Source organism: Oncorhynchus keta, chromosome 6 (assembly GCF_023373465.1).
Source record: "Oncorhynchus keta strain PuntledgeMale-10-30-2019 chromosome 6, Oket_V2, whole genome shotgun sequence".
Classification (NCBI taxonomy): Eukaryota; Metazoa; Chordata; class Actinopteri; order Salmoniformes; family Salmonidae; genus Oncorhynchus; species Oncorhynchus keta.
In genome coordinates, this window is record NC_068426.1 from 12754796 (window position 1) to 12773431 (window position 18636).

Consider the following 18636-nt stretch of genomic DNA (forward strand, 5'->3'; position numbering starts at 1 on the left):
GTGATGTATCTATTTGTACTACAAAGATAATATATACTCCCTATTAAATTGTGAACACGTGATAAGAAAATAACCAAAGATTTTTTAAATTAACTAAATAAAGTTAGACCACAACCTGTCGTTTCCAATGGGCGGAACAGGCAAGGAGGCAAGGAGGTGGGCAGAGCCAAGCCGCGTTCTGGCATGTATTTTCATATTTCCGTTAGGAAACGGCTACTCTTTCAAGTACGCATGTGCAATAACTCAAACAGAAACTGTATTGAGGTCAAATGTTTAATCGATGAGAATATTAGCAGAAGGTTGGCCAAAATACATCTCACTCCATCTTCCCCCACTGCCGGCCACTAGGCTTCCTCTCATCACCATATTTGGTAGTGAGTGGAAACGCCAACCGGATGCTTCACATTTATACAGCTGGTGAAACATCCGTCTCATTGTTCCATCTGTGAAACAACTGTTTGAAGTCTTCATTAGTACAATGCCATATACAAACACAAGAGGGCAGCACACACTAAACAATTGACCTTGTGAATGGTTACAAGGCACAACATCAAATGTTTTATTTGATTTAACCTTTATTTAACTAGGCAAGTCAGTTAAGAACAAATTCTTATTTAAAAGTTCAAGAACATTAAAGTTCAAATATAGGGTGGCCAAATAATATGAGATTCTATTGTGAACTTAGAAACAATTCCTATTAATTGTGAATAATGTAACGTTAACTCCCCAATGGCGATCCACACACAGCGAAACGGCACCACGTAGCCAGGTCCAGCTGCATCATGAGGTAGATGTTGACAAAGACACTGAACAGAGGCAGCCAAGGCAGCAGGGGCACCTAGAGGGAAGAGGTACAGGTTAGTCATACTTTTACTGCATATCAAGCTGGATTATAAACTGGTTGTGAGACATTAATAAACACTGGACATGTTTAAATTAAATTCAGAAACTGACCTTGAAGGTGAGGGCTTCCATGATAATGGCACAAAGGGTACAGAGCAGGGCCAGGAGAATCTGAACGCTTGTCATGTTTAACACATGAACCAAAAGAAATACTTTCAGGTAGATAGATATTAGACATGCAATGCCATTCCAAAAGTTGCAATGTTTAAGTGTTGTGAATCTGTAGATGTGGAGGAAAAGGATATGGATTTTCCCTCGGTTTGATAAGCTTAATTTTTACAACATTTTTATATAATATTTTTTTTTTTAATTACTAAAATAATTCCATCTACTGTTGAGAATCAACAAAGGCATAGAACGTCATTATAATAAACATTTATTTAGAAAAGACAACCTTAAAAATACAGCTAATTTCTACATGACAGGCATATATTCACAGTATATAAAACCAAAGACAAAAAATATAATTGATATTTATGTGACAGCATTTAGAGTAGTACTGATCAATCAGTACTATGGCCTGATATAAGACTTGGTTTACCAGCCCCTGGTATCTGAGGCGGGCGGTATTTTCAGGCACTGGTTTCTTTTTGAGATTCTTACAAGTTGTTAAAATGTATGTTAAGAAGCACAAGTATAAAACACCTCCTTTGAATAAGTGTCCATTTGTATAATATTCAGCATTATACAAATATGATACAGCTATACACATACTGTACATGAGTTATTACTGTACTACAACTCACTTAAAAGGAAATCTCCACACAAATACTATTTTGGTATTTGTTTCATTAGTCCATTGTTGATATTGGCCCAACATCTTTTGCAAAGCAACAATTAACTTAAGATATCATTTTCTAAATACAGTTGTTATGATGCATTTTGCATCATATAATGCATCAGGTTTTGCATGGTATTTTCATTTAACAAACCATAGAACTCAATTATCCTCACCAATTCCAGTGTCTTTACAGATGAGCACAAATATACTTCAGATTTAGAGAGCAGATTTTGCTGGTCAAATTCCTTATGTCCTTGACCTAGTGTATCCAATGCACACTGCATTTTGGTCAAGCAGCACCACAACTAGTGATTAATAGCAAATGGAATCACAAGTTGAAGTCTCAATCATTTGGTGGTGCAAAAGTTTTGCTATATAAAGTAAATCATTAAAGGTGGTCGTCAAGAGTACTTTAAAAACTGTAAATGTAAGAATACAATAACATCTATAAAAGAACATTACTTGATTAACTTAATTTGAAAAGCATAAAATAACTACATATAATAAAACAATTCTACAGAATAGAATATTCAGATAAAATGATGCAAACTCGACAGCTAAGCTTCCAAGAACAAGTTAACGGAAACTAAAAAAAAACATTTGCAAACATGTTTTCACAAGAATCTCCAACTAAAGCTCCATCAGTGGTAGTGCATGACCAGGACTAAAGTCACTGCCTTTAAGATTCAACACAGAGCCACTGAATAGACCCCCGGGGTACTGGTCTTTATTAAACATCTGTAGAGACAGCTCAAGCATTGGATGCAGGCAGAGAACTCAAACTCAAGTATGTTCATATAAAAAGGGTAGTTCTGATTTGTAAAGACAAACTCCAGTGAGATAAACAGAGATACATGAAGGGTGGGGGGGACAAGAGTACAGTACGGCCCAAAATATATAAAATTAAGATGACACTGCAGCAGCCAGCTACAGTGGGGCAAAACAGTATTTAGTCAGCCACCAATTGTGCAAGTTCTCTCACTTAAAAGGATGAGAGGCCTGTAAATTTCATCATAGGTACATATCAACTATGACAGACAAAATGAGAAAAAAAAAATCCAGAAAATCACATTGTTGGATTTTTAATGAATTTATTTGCAAATTATGGTGGAAAATAAGTATTTGGTCACCTACAAACAAGCAAGATTTCTGGCTCTCACAGACCTGTAACTTCTTCTTTAAGAGGCTCCTATGTCCTCCACTCGTTACCTGTATTAATGGCACCTGTTTGAACTTATCAGTATAAAAGACACCTGTCCACAACCTCAAACAGTCACACTCCAAACTCCACTATGGCCAAGACCAAAGAGCTGTCAAAGGACACCAGAAACAAAATTGTAGACCTGCACCAGGCTGGGAAGACTGAATCTGCAATAGGTAAGCAGCTTGGTTTGAAGAAATCAACTGTGGGAGCAATTATTAGGAAATGGAAGACAAGACCACTGATAATCTCCCTCGATCTGGGGCTCCACGCAAGATCTCACCCCGTGGGGTCAAAATGATCACAAGAACAGTGAGCAAAAATCCCAGAACCACACGGGGGGACCTAATGAATGACCTGCAGAGAGCTGGGACCAAAGCCTACCATCAGCAAGGGCATTGAAGATGAAACATGGCTGGGTCTTTCAGCATGACAATGATCCCAAACACACTCCCCGGGCAATGAAGGAGTGGCTTCGTAAGAAGCATTTCAAGGTCCTGGAGTGGCCGAGCCAGTCTCCAGATCTCAACCCCATAGAAAATCTTTGGAGGGAGTTGAAAATCCGTGTTGCCCAGCAACAGCCCCAAAACGTCACTGCTCTAGAGGAGATCTGCATGGAGGAATGGGCCAAAATACCAGCAACAGTGTGAAAACCTTGAAGACTTACAGAAAACGTTTGACCTCTCATTGCCAACAAAGGGTATATAACAAAGTATTGAGATAAACTTTTGCTATTGATCAAATACTTATTTTCCACCATAATTTGCAAATTCATTAAAAATCCTACAATGTGATTTTCTGGATTTTTTTTCTTCATTTTGTATGTCATAATTGAAGTGTACCTACGATGAAAATTACAGGCCTCTCATCTTTTTAAGTGGGAGAACTTGCACAATTGGTGGGCTGACTAAATACTTTTTTGCCGCACTGTAAATGTAGTGGTGCCAGGATGTCGTTTCAGCAACAATATCTCCATGTATTCTTTGGATGAACCTGATATGCATATACTGCTTCCGTTACACAGGGACTAACCAGACAATAACTTACATCATTACGCAGACTATTTTAACATACGTTTAAAAACATTTTCAATGACAAAGACATCACTGGCAACAGATTGTTCATAAATGCCTTTGGGATATTTAGTCCCCACATCTCTGTGGTGATATTTAGTCCCCACATCTCTGTGGTGATATTTAGTCCCCACATCTCTGTGGTGATATTTAGTCCCCACATCTCTGTGGTGATATTTAGTCCCCACATCTCTGTGGTGATATTTAGTCCCCACATCTCTGTGGTGATATTTAGTCCCCACATCTCTGTGGTGATATTTAGTCCCCACATCTCTGTGGTGATATTTAGTCCCCACATCTCTGTGGTGATATTTAGTCCCCACATCTCTGTGGTGATATTTAGTCCCCACATCTCTGTGGTGATATTTAGTCCCCACATCTCTGTGGTGATATTTAGTCCCCACATCTCTGTGGTGATATTTAGTCCCCACATCTCTGTGGTGATATTTCATCTTACAGAACAAGCCGACACCAACAATAAATACTAGTTTCTGCCACAAGGCCCTACTGTTAAATACACTGCTCTGTGACAGGTGATGGAGGACAGTTTGTCTACGCCAGCGATCCCCAAAACACCTGCATCAGGCCTTGATCCACTAACCCTGTGCTGTTGACCCAAGTACACAGAGGTTCTGACCAAGATTGTAAACCCCATAGACCCACTCTGTTTACACATGGCCCTAACCAACACTCCTGGTCAGTTGTAGTTCATATTGCTGCTGGACACCAGGGGCTAACAATTAGAGGCACAGACACAATCAAACTTGGAAGAGACTAACTTCTAATAAATAAAATCACTAGTAATGTTAATAGCAATGTTTCAACTGTTAAAAATATAATTCCTCAAAATGTCCAATAAAGCTTAAAACAGAGATATCCCAAAAATGGAAAACAAAACAGATGAATTGTAGTGTCAATCAGTTGAATTGTCTGCCTTCACTGCAGAGGTATTATGTGTGGGGTTTCATCCAGCTGTTCAGGGGCTCATCCCCTCCACCTCACTCTCGTCTCCCCCCAGGTAGATGTGCTTCTTCTTGGTCTGGAGGGCAGGCTCATATTTCCCACGGGTGCTGCTGGCTGCCGCACTGCTGTGCCAGATCCCATAAAAGAAGTAGATTGCGAATCCTGAGGGAAGGAGTAAGAGGAATGGTTAGAGGAGTCCACACAAATTAAGGTAATATTCTGCTGCTCATAAAAACAGACTTAGTTTTGAGATTCTATTGTGACTTTAGAAACATCTCCTATTGTGTAGAATGTCACATTAACTCACCAATGGTCATCCACACAGCGAAACGGCACCACGTAGCCAGGTCCAGCTGCATCATGAGGTAGATGTTGACAAAGACACTGAACAGAGGCAGCCAAGGCAGCAGGGGCACCTAGAGGGAAGAGGTACAGGTTAGTCATACTTTTACTGCATATCAAGCGGGATTATAAACTGGTTGTGAGACATTAATAAACACTGGACATGTTTAAATTAAATTAATATTCAGAAACTGACCTTGAAGGTGAGGGCTTCCGTGCTCTCTGGTTGTCTCCAGATGATAATGACACAAAAGGCACAGAGCAAGGCCAGGACTACACACACTGTGACCCACACAGGCTGAACCTCCATCAACTCATCCAGCTTCCCTGCCAGCACCACACACAGCACAGTGATGAGCACCGCTAGAAAGGATGAAGAGAGAGCGAGTTAAAATTAGCTTTCTAAAAAAAAAGAAAGAAAAAAAGAGCTGCTTTGAAAACAACCAATGGTCAACCGCATAAGAAAACAACCAATGGTCAACCGCATAAGACGGCAAGTGCGGTTGAGAGAGGTGTCACTCACAGATAATGGCCGTGGTGGCATAGACGATGTTCCCCGAGGTCTTGGTAGGTAAGGCACCACTGGGGAAGAGGAGGAGGCAGGGGGTGAATTTTTCCCTGATGGGGCGGTCCTCCAGATCCAGGCCGTACTCATCTCCACTGTCCCCCCGGGCCACCTTCTCCCCTCCAACCAGCTCCACTAGCTTTTCTGTTTGACTGGATGAGCTCAGGGTGCCGGGCTGGTACCTGGACAGACAGACAGGTCAGTCTCCTGGAACATGGGAGGTATTCACACTGAGCGTGCCATGTAAAATACCATAAGCAAATCCAGTATAGGAGGATAATCACCGTTTCAATATCACAAATGCTAGGTTAGGTATTAAAGTATGTTTAAAATAATGTGGTATAAGTCGTCACCTACCGAAGGATAAGCACACAAATGGCCACTAGTGAGTAGGCCAGCAGTGTCCCTATGGACATGAGATCAACCAGGGCAGCCAGGTCAAAGAGGAAGGCCATCAGAGCTACAGGGAGAGGTGACAAAGCAGCATTACTCACTATATAAAGACAATCTACTCCGTGAAGTTGGTTCATTACCATCATACTCACTATATAAAGACAATCTACTCTGTGAAGTTGGTTCATTACCATCATACTCACTATATAAAGACAATCTACTCTGTGAAGTTGGTTCATTACCATCATACACACTATATAAAGACAATCTACTCTGTGAAGTTGGTTCATTACCATCATACTCACTATATAAAGACAATCTACTCTGTGAAGTTGGTTCATTACCATCATACTCACTATATAAAGACAATCTACTCTGTGAAGTTGGTTCATTACCATCATACTCACTATATAAAGACAATCTACTCTGTGAAGTTGGTTATTTACACAAGTTATTCAAAAACAACGGAACAAAAAAACAGCATTCCGTTGTTCAGAGAATATTTTTCTACGGTCTTCCCTCATGCTGTACATTCCTACTTTCATACATAAACACGAACACAGAACAGCAGGAGTTGACTACAGTGGAACCCAGCAGTAGTAGAGCAGAACCAGATGAATGAACAGAGAGGGAGGAGGGCTGAACTCACATGCCACACAGCCAGAGACTATAGTGGCCATCAGGGGGGTCTTGGTGCGCGTGTTCATGCGGGACAGGCCACGGAACAGGAGCCCATCCTCTGCCATGGCGTAGATCACCCTCGGCATGGGGAACATGGACCCAAGCAGGCTAGGAAAACAAACATTGACTACATAGCAAAGACAGAGTGACTTAAGTACCGATGAGCGTAGTGGATACGTTAAGGGAGCTATAGAACAGTAGCCATAGTGTGATCTATCAGCCTAACTGACCTGGTGGAGAGAGCACAGAGGGAACCCACAGCCACGATGTAGCGAGCAGGATCCCAGCCCACGTAGTTGAAGGCCTCTGGCAGGGGGCTCTGGGTGTCCAGCATGTAGTAAGGCATCATGAGGGTGAGGGCTGCAGACACCCCGAAGTAGGCGAAGAAACAGATGAGCAAAGAGGCCACGATGCCCACAGGGATGGAACGCATGGGGTTCTTAGCCTCTTCACCTGTGGGAAAATACAAGGCAGCACTATGAGAGAGGACCACCAAAGAGAACTACAAGGCAGCACTATGAGAGAGGACCACCAAAGAGAACTACAAGGCAGCACTATGAGAGAGGACCACCAAAGAGAACTACAAGGCAGCACTATGAGAGAGGACCACCAAAGAGAACTACAAGGCAGCACTATGAGAGAGGACCACCGAAGAGAACTACAAGGCAGCACTATGAGAGAGGACCACCGAAGACAACTACAAGGCAGCACTATGAGAGAGGACCACCGAAGAGAACTACAAGGTAGCACTATGAGAGAGGACCACCAAAGAGAACTACAAGGAAGCACTATGAGAGAGGACCACCAAAGAGAACTACAAGGCAGCACTATGAGAGAGGACCACCAAAGAGAACTACAAGGTAGCACTATGAGAGAGGACCACCGAAGAGAACTACAAGGCAGCACTATGAGAGAGGACCACCAAAGAGAACTACAAGGCAGCACTAGGAGAGAGGACCACCAAAGAGAACTACAAGGAAGCACTATGAGAGAGGACCACCAAAGAGAACTACAAGGAAGCACTATGAGAGAGGACCACCGAAGAGAACTACAAGGCAGCACTATGAGAGAGGACCACCAAAGAGAACTTCAAGGTAGCAACCATTTTAAAAGTGACATTTTGAATAACGGAGAAGAACTCTTGAGAAGAAACGAGGTGGACCCATCTAATGTTTATCGCTAGTGCAAAGTAAATAGCTCAAATAACTTGATAAAGTACGACTAGAATTTATATATAAATGCCTTTAGTATTTTAATTTGGGAGAATCTCTTATACAATGGGTTAAAGTTATGTATAGTAACCCTAGGTGTAAAATAATGGCTACTTATCAGAAAAGTATTAAACTGTCAAGAGTTTGTTTAGCTCTGGAGCAGAGTAAGTAACTCACTGGTCGTGGCGATGCAGTCGAAACCGACGAATGCGTAGAAACAGGTAGCAGCACCGGACATAATGCCACTGAGGCCAAAAGGAGCAAAACCACCCGAGCCAAACATCTTATCCACAACCCTGAGTGACAGAGAGGACACAGGGGGTTATACTGTTATGTTTCTGAAACCAAATGCAGAGATCAAACACAGCTAGTCAGATACAAACATGATTTACTCCGTACGATTGGTCTATAATGGAATCTGCCAAATCTCAGCTGGTAGCCATATTAAATGAATGACTCACTCCTGGGATATGCTGGAGGTGTTGGTGTGGTTGGGGTAGGTATTAACAAAGTCCTCCAGGGTGAGGTTCCAGTGGTCTGGGTCTCCCTTCACAAAGCCTGAGATGATGATGAAGCCCAGCACCACCAGGTTGACCCCAGTGAAAATCTTATTGATCAAGGCAGACTCACTCACTCCAAATGCCAGCAGCCCTGGAGGAAGCAACATGATGGCATGATTAACACAAATCTACATTTGTACATTGTCATTTGAGTCATTTCGCAGATGCTCTTATCCAGAGCAGTGCTTTCATCTTTAAGGTAGCTTGGTGAGACAAATCAAGTCATATTACTATACTGTACATACAGCTTTTATGACGGGGTTATTAGTTATGTGCTGCCTCCCCGGGCCCCAACATTATCCATGTTGGTTGACAATGGGTCCTCACCAGTTAATAGGAGCACGATGATGAGTGCAAACAGGTCAGGGTATTCAGCCAGCACGCCCCCCGGGACCTTCATGGCCATGGAAGACCTGAAGAAGAAAGAGATCTTCTCCTCCACTAGATTATCAAATGTAGAGCTCCAGGCTCGGGCCACACTGGCTGTACCTTAAGGACAGAGGACCAAGGAGAATAAGTTAACATGACGCAAAACATCAACCAAACTAAAGAGGATAAGCCATCCTAGAAACAAGCCTCCATCCATGAACATAGTGGCTCAATGCGAAGCCTTTGAATGCTTCACCGATTTCCAATCTACCAACTCACCGATGACATAGGAGAGGATGAGGTTCCATCCCGTGATGAAGGCCCAGATTTCACCAACCGTCACATAACTGTACAGGTACGCCGAACCCGTCTTGGGTACGCGGGCGCCAAACTCGGCATAACAGAGCCCGGCCAGCATAGAGGAGAGTGCAGCGATGAGGAAGCAGAGAACGATGGCAGGGCCAGCCTTCTCCCTGGCCACTTCACCAGCCAGGACGTACACCCCTGCCCCCAGGGTGGAGCCCACCCCCAGGGCCACCAGGTCCAGTGTGGAGAGGCAACGGGCAAAGCGTGTTCCCTCATCGGAACAATCCAGTGCCCTGCGTCGCAGTAGGATCCGGCCGAAAGAGGCCATTTTTTCTACCATGGTTGTCTGTGGAGGGAGCGGGGGCCGAGGCTGTGATCAGTTGCTGATCAGAGCAGTGAAAATGTGTCACGAGCTGAGATGCAGCAGGAGAGATCCTAAGGTCAAACACAGTGGAGAAGCAGATTCATGAGTATATAAGAAAGTCTATAGGCAAAACGCATGCTATTAGTTCTTGCTAATGACATGAAATATTATGATTCAAAAAATTAAAATTTTAAAATTTTAAAAAACTTTGTTGTGTGTGCAATCCTTGTTTGCAAACCAACTGTCTCTGGAACAACAAACAGATTAACTGATTAGTTCTCATATGCATGAGAGAGAGAGAACAACATGAACATTCAAGAAATTTGCCCTGGCAAAGGAATAGCCTACTACTAAAATGGCTAATATTTGGTCAAGCCGGGACATTACAATTGTGTTTGATGCCACACTAGTGTATCCTCCTAAACTGGTAATTCCAGTAATTCTTCCATTTTGGGATTTGGTCCATGTTTTAAATCCCCCTCCTGCATGTTTCCAGACAACCAAACCACACATTCTTCTAAGAAACAGCATGCTGGTATTATGGAACTTCCCAGGATTACATTTTCTCACTTTAGGGCTTTCTGAAAATAAAAAACAAACTGACACAGAGAGCTTTGATAAGCAGACATGGAAGCGAACACCAATATCTCTGTGCGTCACAATCCACTTATAACCTTCCTGGAAGAGTACTGAGTTAAAGACATGCTGACCAACTTTCAGTCATCAGAAACAATTGTTTATGTAGTCTATTATAAACTGGGTGGTTACAACCCTGAAGGCTGATTGGCTGTCAGCCATGGTATATCAGACCATCTACCACTGGTATGACAAAACATTTATTTTTACTGCTCTAATTACATTGGTAACCAGTTTATAATACCAATAAGGCACTTCAGGTGTTTGTGGTATATTAGCCATATACCACATTTCCCCTTGTGTCTTATTGCTTAATTATACTCTAGTACCTAATAGGCTATATTCTATCACATATTCAAGTCCATATCAAGTTTCCAGAATACAGATAGTTCATTTTTTTATCCTAATGAAATTATACCAGGTGGTAAGACAACCACTTAGCCTACATACATAAAAAAAAAATTGTATTACCAAGTTCAACACTGTCACAAGGTTCATTTGCATTCCACCAAGAGCATGTATCAGCGTTTCCCCTATATTCATTTAGCAGCAGCGGGCCGCCAATGCCAAAAAAATTGTCTCCACTCCAAAAGATGATTTTTCTTTAGACACACACGGTAAAAACGGTTTCAGTGTTAAACGACTAAACCTATATATAAATCTACATATTATAATGGAGCTATATATTTAGGAACTGGCCATCACAAAAATAAAAACTAGACAGTCAGGGAGAAACAAAAATCACAAATGTTATGGCATGGAGCCACCACTGATTTTGTTGATGTTTGAGCCCCATGGCAAAAAGTGTAGAAAAGCAGGAAATCATACTGAACAAAAATTATTTGTCTGTACTAAAGCCCTTTTGTGGGTGGGCATGGCTTCCCAGTGGGTGGGCCTACGATCTCCCAAGCCCACCCGTGGCTGCGCCCCTGCCCAGTCGTGTGAAATACATAGACTAGGGCCTAATTAGTGAAGTTCAATTGTCTGATTTCCTTATATGAACTGTAACTCAGTAAAAATCTTTGCAATTTTTGCATGTTGCGTTTATATTTTTGTTCAGTATAGCTTTAAAACAGCATCTTTTTTTGTTCAGCCCCATTACAAAATGTGTAGAATAGCGGGAAACTAGCTTTAAAATGGTAAAAGTATCTCTCAGCCAATGTCAAAATGTGTAGAATTGTAAGAAATTTGCTTTAAAAACAGCTTTTTTTTTTTAATCGAACATTTCCATTTGGCGACTCTGCCATTGGCCACGCCCACTACCACACCCCTGTATACATTACGCATGTTGCACAGTACTTAAGGTCATTATGGCTACTGCTTATTCTACATATCTGAGACACTGCCTCTTCAGCAGCACACCACACACACTCTACAAAGCCTGGAGACTTGTAGCTTAGCCTGTGACACTTAGGCCTTTAATAATAAAGGTGTACAGGCCCATTCTACATGTTGTGATCCATAGAATACAGTGCACAATCACCGGAAATGTGTTGAGAAAACTATTTGCATGAGGAATGGCAGTCTAAAATAAACACAGCCGGCAGTCTAAAATAAACATAGCCCCTGGCCTCTGAAGGTATTGGGAAATTAAAACAATTGTTCAAAAATAACAACTTTCATGTATCGGGCATTGCGTCTGCCACATGAGTCACTGTCACAAACTGTCAACAGGGAAAATAGCCAATGCGGGTTTGATCAGGCTAGCAGCCGTGATTGGATCAGGATGGTGCTGGTATGGGGCCAAGTAGAAAATAATTGCAGCCAACAATACTGTCTCCTTTCCTTGGACACGCACAATAGCTTCCCTCATTTCAGTCTACATGGGCTTGGCATGTCCACCTTGTAACTTAAACCACTGTTCTAAAACACGGAAAGTATGACTGTGCTCTCTAGGGGTTGATTTAACAACTGAACAGTTACACAAGACTGACATGTTAAAACAGATACAGAGTGTGCTCTGCTCGCCGTGAAGAGTTAAACTAGCGATTAACCGCCTTGGGCCAGTAACCGAAAAGTTACTGGTTCGAATCCCCGAGCAGACTAGGTGAATAATCTCTTGATGTGCATTTGAGCAAGGCACTTATCCCCCTCTGGATAAGAGCATCTGCTAAGTTACTCAAAATGAAAACATAGCCATTTTATATGTGGCCCTGGGAATGTGCCCTCTGGGAGCCTCCCTGCCAGCGATTCATGCCCAGTGCCTGAGAGGTTTAGTCTGTATTGTTCTGCCTACTCAGTAAGCTCTCGAGATAGTCTCTTCGGTCTGAGTGATGCAGGGTGGCTGGCCTGTGTGTATGAGTGAGTGGATGTGTGAAACCAGGTTGTGAAGAAGCGAATGCTCAACTCTTCTAAATGTAACGTCTGAAAGCTCAAATCAGACATGCTCGTTGGAGCCTCCAGGCTGAAAGGGTTTAGTGTCCACCTGCCCTTCTCTGTAATAGGTCGGCTGTAGTATACAATGGATAGGACTACTTCAGCAGACCTAAATGATTAGGCCTAGGCTAATTGGCCTAATACCATTTGGATTGCATTTAGGCTTTTGCTGTGGTGCTTTTCACTAGCCCCCCACCTTCCCTCTGTACTACAGTAGATAGTGAATATTAGGTGCCTCGCCGAGCTTCTGGAAACATATATAAAAAGGATTATCCAAAGACTAACCAACCTGTTAATCTCATTAGGGACTGTTGCTCACTCTACACAAAGCATGTTATTGTTTTGACTCTCACTGTCAACAACAACATGTCTGTGTACTTCTTGTCTAGCCCCTTCTCTGCCTGTATGACAGTTTTTTGTTATCATGGTGTCCTAAACTTGCTAGTGCTAAAAGATAACACACAAAACAAACACACTGAAGACCAAATGATTTGCTTAGTTATTATAGTGTACAAGTAACTGGAAAGAGTGGGTTCCCTTTGTGGTTATAGACACCGAGTTCCTGCCCACTGGTAAAGTTCACTATTCTTCTTTTTATACCCAACATGGCAGTCATAGACACACATAGATATTGACTAACATTAGAAAACAATTAGGCTTACACACAATGTAGATGAGAAGACCCACAGAGATAATAATAAGGTGGAAGTAGTATGGTATGGGGCATTTATTGTCTCGCTCAGTCCCGGCGTGTGAGATAGAGAGGAGGGTTGGTGGACAGGTTGTTCTGTCCGGTCACTTGCCCTCACCAGTCTCTAAAAGGGGGATTTGTAGAGAGATTGCACAGCTTGATCAATATTGTACTACATTGTTGAGGAGAGTTATGAAAGTAACTAATAAACTTTGATTTTGCTCTACTCATAACAAAAAAACATTTTAACTGTAACAAGCATACCCATTAATGAGTGCACTGTTCAACATGACTGAATCAGAAAATTGCAGCCCTACATTTCATGTTCGACTAACGACTGCAGACATCATGACCAGAAGAATCACGTGACAAACCGGGTCACCATGTAATGTGGGTAGAGCAGCGTTAATTGGGGAGTGGATACTTTAAGAGGTTTGTACAAATGCGGCACTCTCGCCAGCGTGGGGAATTCAAGAGTGTCCTTTCAGCATTCTAATCTCAGTGGGTAGCTCACCCTTGGAGCTACGTGATGGGCGGCTACATTTCATATGTCATTGTCAATAGTTGTCCAGCTGTTTGAAGTTATGGAACAATCTGTTTTCTTGGCAAAGAAGGACATACTGCTGTGAGTGAACTGTGCAACCCCTCAAACCAATGGAACCAAGCCAACAGGGTCCCTCCCTCCTTCCTCAAGGACCAATACATTGCCTATGACAACTGACCAGTCTAGGACAGACACCAGGCTAGGTGCAAATTTGCCCCCGAACATTTCTGAAAATGTCCCTGTAATTATCATTTATTTCCATCGATCAGCTTAGAATACTAAGGTGAACAAATAAACACCTCCAATGCAAAAAGCGTTGAGTGATATCATCCTGTTTATAGAAGTGAAACCATCCTGCCCATGCATAACTGGCATGAGACTGAAGTCAAACACCACAACTCAACACATGATCTTCAATTTGAAAATTACATTTAAAAAAAATGTTGCTACTGTAGTGGCTAGCTACAAATGTAAAACGCAGCCATCAAGATAACGTAAGCTACCTGCCAGTAGCCCAAACTGATGCAACACATCAAAGGCGCTAGCTGTCATGCCAAGCCCAAAGACCTGTCTATTGGCTACTAAACTCAGTCGTAAAAATCCAAATAACTTCACAGATCTTCATTGTAAAAGGTTTAAACACAGTTTCCCATGCTTGTTCAATGAACATGTACATGTGGAACGCTCGTTAAGACACTAACAGCTATCAGACAGTAGGCAATTAAGGTCACAGTTATGAAAACTTAGGACAGTAAGAGGCCTTTCTACTGACTTTGAAAAACACCAAAAGAAAGATGCCCAGGGTCCCTGCTCATCTGCGTGAACGTGCCTTAGGCATGCTGAAAGGAGGCATGAGGACTGCAGATGTGGCCAGGGCAATAAATTGCCATGTCAGTACTGTGAGATGTCTAAGACCGTGCTATAGGGAGACAGGATGGACAGCTGATCATCCTCGCAGTGGCAGACCACATGTAACAACACCTGCACAGGATCTGTACATCCAAACATCAAACCTACAGGACAGGTACAGGATGGCAACAATAACTGCCCGAGTTACACCAGAAACACACAATCACTCCGTCAGTGCTCAGACTGTCCGCAATAGGCTGAGAGAGGCTGGACTGGGGGCTTGTAGGCCTGTTGTAATGCAGGTCCTCACCAGACATCACCGGCAACAACATCACCTATGGGCACAAACCCACCGTTGCTGGATCAGACAGGACCGGCAAAAGGTGCTCTTCACTGACGAGGTATGGTTTTGACTTAGATGGGGTGATGGTCGGATTCGCGTTTATCGTCGAAAGAATGAGCGTTACACCGAGGCATGTACTCTGGGGTGGGATCGATTTGGAGGTGGAGGGTCCATCATGGTCTGGGGCGGTGTGTCACAGCATCATCGGACTGAGCTCGTTGTCATTGCAGGCAATCTCAACACTGTGCGTTACAGGGAAGACATCCTCCTCCCTCATGTGGTACCCTTCCTGCTGACTCATCCTGACATGACCCTCCAGCATGACAATGCTACGAGCCATACTGCTCGTTCTGTGCGTGATTTCCTGCAAGACAGGAATATCAGTGTTCTGCCATGGCCAACGAAGAGCCTGGATCTCAATCCCATTGAGCACGTCTGGGACCTGTTGGATCGGAGGATGAGGGCTAGGGCCATTCCCCCCAGAAATGTCCTGGAACTTGCAGGTGCCTTGGTGGAAGAGTGGGGTAACATCTCACAGCAAGAACTGGCAAATCTGGTACAGTCCATGAGGAGGAGATGCACTGCAGTACTTAATGCACCTGGTGGCCACACCAGATACTGACTGTTACTTTTGACCTCTCCTTTGTTCAGGGACACATTATTCAATTTATGTTTCTGTCACAGGTCTGTGGAACTTGTTCAGTTTGTCTCTCAGTTATTGAATCTTATGTTCATGCAAATATTTACACATGTTAAGTTTGCTGAAAATAAACACAGTTGATGGTGAGGACGTTTCTTCTTTTGGTGAGTTTATTACACTAACCTGTGAAAGTTGTCTATGATCGGTTTGCTAGTTAGCTACCTTAGCCAGAGTGAATTTACAAACACATGCTATCTACTCAGATTTCAGAGCACTCTCGTTTGAGCGTGCCAGAGCACAGAATAACTGATGACTAACGTCCAACACCCGTTGAATATGGGCGGTGCCAGTAAACATTGGCAAAAAAAATGAATTAAATTGTTGCCAGCAACACAGTTAAATACACCAACACTCTGGATAACATGAGGTCAAGTAAAATGGTCAGTGAGGTGTTCTCTCGAAGTAACGTAAACTCACCCCATTCCGTACAAATGTGCGCAACCGCAACATTCAAACAAGGCTACAAAGAAAACTAATGGGATTGTAGCGATTTTGAAGTCAGCAAAATCGGGGGGGTGAACTAGGTTTCTATTCAAGCGTTGATCGACATGGTAATGGCTCTATACTATTGGAGAAAAGTTGAAAAAAAACTGACCCTCCGTTACATCGTGACGCGTCATGTCGTAACGTACAGAATGCATAAAGCAACTATTTCTGTCTTACAATCTCTCTCCACCAGGTGTAGCACTTCTCTCATCATTTAAAAACAAGAAATGGACAGTGGGGGCCTCCCGGGTGGCGCAGTGGTTAAGGGCACTGTACTGCAGCGCCAGCTGTGCCACTAGAGACTCTGGGTTCGCGCCCAGGATCTGTCATCTGTCATAACCGGCCGCGCCTGGGAGGTCCGTGGGGCGACGCACAATTGGCCTAGCGTCGCCCGGGTTAGGGAGGGCTTGGCCAGTAGGAATATCCTTGTCTCATCACGCACTAGGGACTTCTGTGGCGGGCCGGGCGCAGTGCGCGCTAACCAAGGTTGCCAGGTGCACAGTGTTTCCTCCAACACATTGGCTTCCGGGTTGGATGCGCGCTGTGTTAAGAAACAATGCGGCTTGGTTTGGTTGTGTATCGGAGGACGCATGACTTTCAACCTTAGTCTCTCCCGAGCCCATACGGGAGTTGTAGCGATGAGACAAGACAGTAGCTACTAACAATTGGATACCACGAAATTGGGGAGAAAAAGGGGTCACATTTTTTAAAAAGGGGAAAAAAGAAGAAATGGACAGTGACGGGGGTAAGGGGGGGATACCTAGTCATTTTTTTTACGTCATCACTGCATGCGATCATTCTCAAAGTCGCTGTTTACTTCCAAGATCACTTTACCACCGCCCTAAAAACGCAATTCAAATTCAACACAAACCTTCAAATAGGTATGTAACGACACATTATATAAACTCTTTATAGTGTTTAATTTACATTTTAGAGGCGATAAGGTGCTAAGTTGGACAGATCGAGTGAAAAAAAGCTATTTTCCCCACCCTCTCACTATCACGCATTAGTTTCGCTTCCCCACCCGCCATTTTTAAAAAGAGCCGACAGGGCTCCATTGCCTGCTTGAATTATGCAGAAAAAGGCAGCGTTTAGGTCATGTAATTGATTCTGTTGGAAAGGGGAGAAATTGTGCTTTACGATGGTATTGACATTAGTTGATCTGGAAGTATTACGTTTTGGGGGCGCTAAAATAAGGGCAATTGTACGGACCAAGGCGTTGTACGAGTTTACGTTCATTTACGTTAGCTAACAAGCTGGCCAACCTTGGCTTGGGTGCTTGACTGTCGCTGTGGTCAGGACGCTCGGATCAACGCTACTCCCTGGCCAGAGCGGCCAATCGAACGCTCCGAGAGCGAAACGCTCTGAATTTACCAACGCCCAGAGTGCACTCCAGAGCGAATTTACGAACGCATCCATATTTATGCTACACACATCCACACAGTTCGTTGATGTGTTGTTTCCTAGCTAGCTAGTTAAATATATAAATTACATGTTAGTTAGATAACGTTTGCTAGTTGACTCAAGACTGTTTGTTTGTTAGCTAGACAGCAATGAATTTGTTAGCTAAACAATAATGAATTGACACTTTTTCACACGGCAGACAGTTGCAGTAATGTAAATTTAAAATGCACGTATTTAATGAAATTGATCATTACAATACTAGCAATATGCTAGTTAGCTCTCGTGTAAAACAATCGCGTAGCTAGCAATGCTGGTAACGTTCGTTGTAAGATAGGTTTGGTAAACATTATTTGTTTCAAACAAATAAGTACCACTGATCATTCTAACACCGAAACAATAACCTTAAATGTATTGTTTCAAAATTGAGTAACAGGAGTACATCTGACAGCACACGAGAAATAATTGCGTCAGGGTTATAATAAAAGACTACGGAGCATCGTGCAGTTCATGCAAACACATGGACCACGATATCAAAAGGTATAAAGCAGACCTACTTTTCAGTAAAATGTGTGATGTTTTCAAGCTACTTTACCGTTACTCTTCACTCTGAAGTGTTCGGAGGATCTAGCCACACCGCACGACAAAATACTGCTGACTTCCATAGGCTGATGAAACATCCCGATTTCCTCGGTGAAATTTCCTTGTGGACTTTTTGATTTTCAGAGGGCGGAGCCAGTGACGTGTAAATCATAGTATTAACAAGCCCTTCTTTATGGGGCAGTGCTATCAGGGATATTTGGACCTCCACACCCTTAAACCCCACCTTCACCATTTTACATTTCAACTTCAAAGGGGTGTATGGACGTCCCAAGGATTCTAGATAGCAGGGACCCTT

General features: G+C 43.0%; 1 protein-coding gene across 3 annotated transcripts; it reads right to left on the reverse strand.

The window, feature by feature from the left end:
- Positions 1-703: 703 nt before the first annotated feature.
- Positions 704-18498, reverse strand: LOC118385744 (cationic amino acid transporter 3-like). Of its 3 annotated transcripts, none has more exons than XM_052520742.1 (12): positions 18334-18498; positions 9322-9783; positions 9001-9162; positions 8575-8764; positions 8291-8409; positions 7133-7355; positions 6871-7010; positions 6186-6288; positions 5787-6010; positions 5460-5626; positions 5229-5337; positions 1264-5083 (listed from the first exon to the last, which is right to left on the reverse strand). In XM_052520742.1, the coding sequence occupies exons 2-12, from the start codon at positions 9686-9688 to the stop codon at positions 4935-4937; spliced, it is 1953 nt and encodes a 650-aa protein (XP_052376702.1). In that variant the 5' UTR covers positions 9689-9783; positions 18334-18498; the 3' UTR covers positions 1264-4934. The 3 variants fall into 3 exon arrangements, with proteins under 3 accessions (XP_052376705.1, XP_052376702.1, XP_052376704.1); XM_052520744.1 differs by having other exon boundaries at positions 18296-18473; XM_052520745.1 differs by lacking the exons at positions 1264-5083; positions 5229-5337 and adding an exon at positions 704-838.
- Positions 18499-18636: the final 138 nt, after the last annotated feature.

What these genes read in the sequence shown, in the direction of transcription:
- LOC118385744 (XM_052520742.1), bottom strand. Translation starts at nt 9,688, where the DNA reads ATGGTAGAAAAAATGGCCTCTTTCGGCCGGATCCTACTGCGACGCAGG. An exon ending in ACCTCCAGCATATCCCAGGA is followed by an intron (nt 8,410 to 8,574) that starts GTGAGTCATTCA and finishes TCTGTCACTCAG; the next exon opens with GGTTGTGGATAAGATGTTTG. An exon ending in ATTTGTGTGCTTATCCTTCG is followed by an intron (nt 6,011 to 6,185) that starts GTAGGTGACGAC and finishes CTGTCTGTCCAG; the next exon opens with GTACCAGCCCGGCACCCTGA.